The sequence below is a fragment of the Patagioenas fasciata genome, chromosome 13 (genome assembly GCF_037038585.1).
Source record: "Patagioenas fasciata isolate bPatFas1 chromosome 13, bPatFas1.hap1, whole genome shotgun sequence".
NCBI lineage: Eukaryota > Metazoa > Chordata > Aves > Columbiformes > Columbidae > Patagioenas > Patagioenas fasciata.
The window spans coordinates 1,887,888-1,893,291 of NC_092532.1; the positions used below are offsets into that span (position 1 = coordinate 1,887,888).

At 54.3% G+C, this 5,404-nt stretch overlaps 1 protein-coding gene across 1 annotated transcript; it reads left to right on the forward strand.

Annotated features, from left to right (window-relative positions):
• The first annotated feature begins 1,623 nt into the window (after nucleotides 1–1,623).
• LOC139829068 (olfactory receptor 14A16-like) lies at nucleotides 1,624–2,586 on the forward strand. The gene has a single exon (XM_071814415.1). The coding sequence runs from the start codon at nucleotides 1,624–1,626 to the stop codon at nucleotides 2,584–2,586; it is 963 nt and encodes a 320-aa protein (XP_071670516.1).
• The last annotated feature ends 2,818 nt before the right edge of the window (nucleotides 2,587–5,404 follow it).

Genomic DNA, 5,404 nt, shown 5'->3' on the forward strand with positions numbered 1-5,404 from the left:
AGGGGTCATTAAAGCGCCTTGGGCTGCTCCTGTGCTACTGAGCTGGGCTGGGCTCCTGGGACACAGGGAGCTCCTGGCAAGCGGCAGCGCTGCAGAGAGACAGCTCTGCCCAGGAGCAGCTCCTCTGCACACGCAGCAGGGCTGAGGGCTCTGCCTGCGGATCTCAGGGAGACGAGCAAGGCAGAGAGAGATTAAAGGTGGTCAGGATTGGGAGGATGACTGAGAGCTCACTGGAGGAGAAACCTTTGCAGCCCTTGCCATGGTAAGTCTCTGGGTGCAGGGCAATGCAGCTGTAGCTCCTGGAGGCATCTCCTAAAACTGGCACAGACACAGCTGGTGGGATCTGTAAGGAGGGGGCTCTTGTCAGGCAGTGTTGAACAGCTGTGAAGCCGGGTGAGCACCCAGGGGTGCCCAGGGCTGTCCTGCAGAGCAGGGTCCCTGCACCCCAGGGCTGTGCCGGGACAGGGACTCTGCCGCCTGCCAGGGTGAGCGCTCAGCCTGCCCAGGGAGATCCCATGGCAGCAGCTGTGGGTGGAAGGAGCGACACCCGGCAGGGCAGGCAGGGAGCTTGTGGGGTTGAAGGGTGCTGTGTGGGTCAAGGCTGCTCAGGGCTCCAGATCAACCCCACAGACATGGCAGAGGGTCCTTCTGAACAACGACATCAAGACAGCAACAGCTGCAAGGGAAGGATTCTGTGCTTTCAGTTTTCCACTCTTGGTTGTCTGGGTGTGCAGTGGGAGATGAGGATTTATTTCTCTCTTTGGAGAAGACACTGAGACCCCAGTTCTCGTTAGGACTTGTCTGAGCTGCTCCTGAGCCCCTGCACACACAGAGCTGCCCCTGGGCAGTGCCAGGAGGTGTGAGCAGGACAGAGCTGAGCACACAGCGGGTGGGACGGGGTCTGTGACACTGACAGGGAGCAGACCCAGGGACAGAGACACAGCTGCAGGCAGCACAGACATGGGCAGGGAGAGGGAGATGGACCAGAAATGCTGGGGAAGGGATTCAGGACCCTCCGTGCCATCTCGTGCAGTGCAAATGATTCCCAGTTCAACCCCCTGGTCTCCTCTCCTCCCCAGCAGAGCCTCTGCCCCAAAGCCATGGGGTCCAGGTCATGAGTCTCCACCTCAGCAGCTGGACCTCCAGGTGAAGGGTTCCTGGAACGTGGTACACAAAAAAGGTTCTAAAAGTACTTGCTCTACAGTGTCATTGAGTGGCATCAGCACAGCCGGGTAAGGAGAAGGTTCCACAGCCTGCTCGTCTGCCTTTCTGTCCTTGCTCTATTTTCTGGTAGCACTGCAGTGTCCTTCCCTGTTTCTCCACGTGTCCCTGGTGCTCTTGCTCTCTGGGGTTGGGGTGGGAGTGTGGGTCAGTTTTTGTTCTGACACCAACTCAGGCGGTTTTGTCCCAGAGCTGTGTTCATGGAAACTGCATGCCCAACTGCATTTTAAACTGTGATGAACTGTTTTTCTCACTTGGTAGAAAGGAATGAGCAGAAACATCCCTCCATTGTGGAGGGGGTTTTCAGTGAGAAACAGCACATTTATTTTCTTCTGAGAAGTCTCCCCTAACTTGTCACTGTCATTTCCTCCTTGCACAGGTCCTCATGCCCAGAGGCTGCAAATGTCCAACAGCAGCTCCACCACCCAGTTCCTCCTCCTGCTGTTCGCAGACACACGGGAGCTGCAGCTCTTGCACTTCTGGCTCTTCCTGGGCATCTACCTGGCTGCCCTCCTGGGCAACGGCCTCATCATCACCACCATAGCCTGGGACCAGCACCTCCACACCCCTATGTACTTCTTCCTGCTCAACCTCGCCCTCCTTGACCTCGGCTCCATCTCCACCACTCTCCCCAAGTCCATGGCCAACTCTCTGTGGGATACCAGGGTCATTTCCTATGCAGGGTGTGCTGCACAACTCTTTCTGTTTGTCTTTTTAGCTTCAGCGGAGATTTATCTTCTCACCATCATGTCCTACGACCGCTACGTTGCCATCTGCAAACCCCTGCACTACGGGACCCTCCTGGGCAGCAGAGCTTGTGTCCACATGGCAGCAGCTGCCTGGGCCACTGGGTTTCTCAGTGCTCTGCTGCACACGGCCAATACATTTTCACTGCCACTGTGCAAGGGCAATGCCCTGGGCCAGTTCTTCTGTGAAATCCCCCAGATCCTCAAGCTCTCCTGCTCACACTCCTACCTCAGGGAACTGGGGCTTATTGTGGTTAGTGTATTAGTAATATTTGGATGTTTTGTTTTCATCCTACTCTCCTATGTGCAGATCTTCAGGGCCGTGCTGAGGATCCCCTCTGAGCAGGGACGGCACAAAGCCTTTTCCACCTGCCTTCCTCACCTGGCCGTGGTCTCCCTGTTGGTCAGCACTGGCATGTTTGCCCACCTGAAACCCTCCTCCATCTCCTCCCCATCCCTGGATCTGGTGGTGTCTGTTCTGTACTCGGTGGTGCCTCCAGCAGTGAACCCCCTCATCTACAGCATGAGGAACCAGGAGCTCAAGGATGCCCTGAGGAAACTGATGGCTGGATGCTTTTCAAAGGCGTTAAACATTCCATGTTCTGCATATCACTCATGACATGACTCATGACAGGTCCAACCTGTGTTTTTGATATTTTGTAGTTGTAGATGATTTTTTGCAGTTGGGGAAAGACTTGTTTGGGTTTGCTTTTTTAACTCTGATAGTATGGCTAACAAAGAAATGTTATTATTCATCCCACATCTCTGTCCACTGTTATAGATTGAGTCAAAGATCTTGCAAATGAGAAGTCATGCTCTCTGTATATGTAAAGAAAATAAATGACCCTTCCATGAATTGTTTGTCTGAGATCCTTCCTCTGAGACCTTTGTGAAGCTCAATATGAGGTGTCTGTGTGTGAAGATGGAGGAAACTGTCCCAGCAGAGCAGCTCTGCCAGGCAGCACCAGCCTTCTTCTTTCCAGAGTCGTTGTCTTTGCACTTCCCCACTCTCCTTCTCAGCCCTTGTGCTGGTGTAAGGCCTGAGCGCTCCCCAGGCTTTGTCACAGTCGTACTGTGTGTCAGTCCTGTGACCAGGACAGGCAGTGGGCACTTGTGTGACAGAGCCGGCCTCAGAACAGCAACTCCATCAGCAAGGGCATCTCCTTAGCACAGTGCCTGAAGGGTTAGGTCTTCTTCCAAAGTTCCTTGAAGAACATTCCCTAGTAACAGATGCTGAAGAGGCTCTTGTTTGGTTTGTTTCTCTGTAGGCTCAGTGTGAGGAGATCAGGGTCCCAGTGCGGCTTAGAAGAGACTTCGAGCTGGTTGTTCAGGTGTTGCTTGTTGGTGGCCAGCACCCACACACATGGTGGATAAGGCAGGGTCCCTCTGAGCACCCTCCATGACCTCCCAAGAGCTTGTGTGGGAGGTGGTCAGTGGCAGTGACCACCATCAGCTGGGGCTGCCTCCCAGCCTGACCAGTATGGCCTCGCAGAGTCAACACAGCCCGGGCACCACAGCCCACTTGATCTACAGAGCAAAACCCCCAGTTCAGGGCTGTGGGGAGCATGGGGAGAGGGTGCAGGAATGGCAGCCAGGCCAGAGCGGATGTGCTCTCCTTGGGCAAAGGCCCTGCGGGGAGATGGGACCTCCCAGGAGAAGAGCAGGGCAGTGTTTGTGTGCAGACATGGAAAGAGAAACCCTTTGCCTGTGGGTGACAACTTGGGTCAGGCTGCCCTGTCCCTGGGGCAGCAGGAGCTGCCTGAAGAGCCCCGGGGTCAGGACTTGGTGCTGTCCTGGGGAGCGGGGCTGGCACAGGGAGCTGAAGGATTCCTGTCATCGGGATAGCCTGAGCGTGGCAGACAGAGAGACACTGTCACTGACCTCTGTTTCCTCCATTTCATTCTACAGGTCCTGTCCAGATGGAGCTTCTCTGCTCGGCTGGGCTGGAGTGAGACCGGGGAGGTGGGGAGAGCTGGGGAGAAACTGGGCTGGGCTGGAAAGTGCCCCAGAGAGGAAAACACCAGTGAAAAGCTGAAGTGTGTGAGTGTGCAGGGTGGGAGCACCAAACTGGGAGGAAGGGCTGACACACCAGCTGTGCTGGCATCCAGCGAGACCTGGACAGGTTGGAGGACTGGACAGGGGAGAACCCAAGGAAGTTCTGCAAAGGCAAGTGTAGGGTCCTGCACCTCAGGAGGAATAACCCCAGGCACCACTACAGGTTAGGGGCAGACCTGGAAGGTAGCTCTGTGGAGAAGGACTTGGGAGTTCTGGTTGATAACAGGTTGACCATGAGTCAACAACGTGCTCTTGTGGCCAAGAAGGCCAATGGTACCTGGGGTGCATTGCCAAGAATGTGACCAGCAGGTCAAGGGAGGTGAATCCTCCCCCTCTGTTCTGCCCTGCCAAGGCCGCATCTGGAGGTACTAGGTCCAGTTCTGGGCTCCCCAGTTGAAGAAAGACAAGGAATTACTGGAAAAAGTGCAGTGGTGGATTGCAAAGATGACAACTGGTCTGGAGCATCTTTCTCATGAGGAGAGCCTGAGAGAGGGGGTTTGTTCAGCTGGAGAAGTTGAGAGGGGATCTTATCGATGTTTATAAATATCTCAAGGGTGGGTGTCAAAAGGTTGGACCAGACTCCTTTCAGTGGCGCCCAATGATAGGATGAGGGGCAACAGGCACAGGCTGAAGGTTCCATCTGTGTATGAGGATAAACTTCTTTACTTGGAGGGTGACAGAGCCCTGAAACAGGGTGCCCGGAGCAGGTGTGGAGTCTCCTTCTCTGGAGACATTCAAACCCACCTGGACATGATCCTGTGCGATCTTCTCTGGGAGAACCTACTTTAGCAGGTGAGTTGGACTGGATGATCTCCAGAGGTCTCTTCAACCCAAACAAGGCTGTGATTCTGTGGGGCACAGAGCAGTGATTTTGCATGGCCAGGCCTGCTGGGAGCGACATGGAAGACCAGGAGAGCAGGGTCTGGTCTGTGCCCATGTTCCTGGACGCGCTGTGGCTGCTGTTCCAAGGCATTTGTCACAGATCAGCACATTGCAAGCACCATTTTGATTATTGTCCTCTCACCATATCTGAGAGAGGTTGTTTGTCCCTCCGTGGAAGGACTCTGAATGACTAGGTCAGAAGTCTGAGTGTGCACAGCGGGCAGATGGGAGCACGCACACAGTGTTTGTGGGGGCAAATGAGCCCAAATGAGCACAAATGCCTCAGCTATCGCTGTGGAGGACATGGAGGCCTATGGGGTGGTGTTGAGAGTAACTTCCCCAAGAAACCATCTAAATGCCGCACTGGGATGTGCTTCCTCTGAGACGGAAAATATCAAAAATTACTTATCATAGAATCATAGAATAATTATGGTTGGAAGAGACACTCAAGATCATTGAGTCCATCCATAGCCTAAATCTGGCACTAAACCATGTCCCTA

Coding starts and splice junctions, on each gene's coding strand:
- LOC139829068 (XM_071814415.1), top strand. CDS start 1,624: ATGTCCAACAGCAGCTCCACCACCCAGTTCCTCCTCCTGCTGTTCGCA.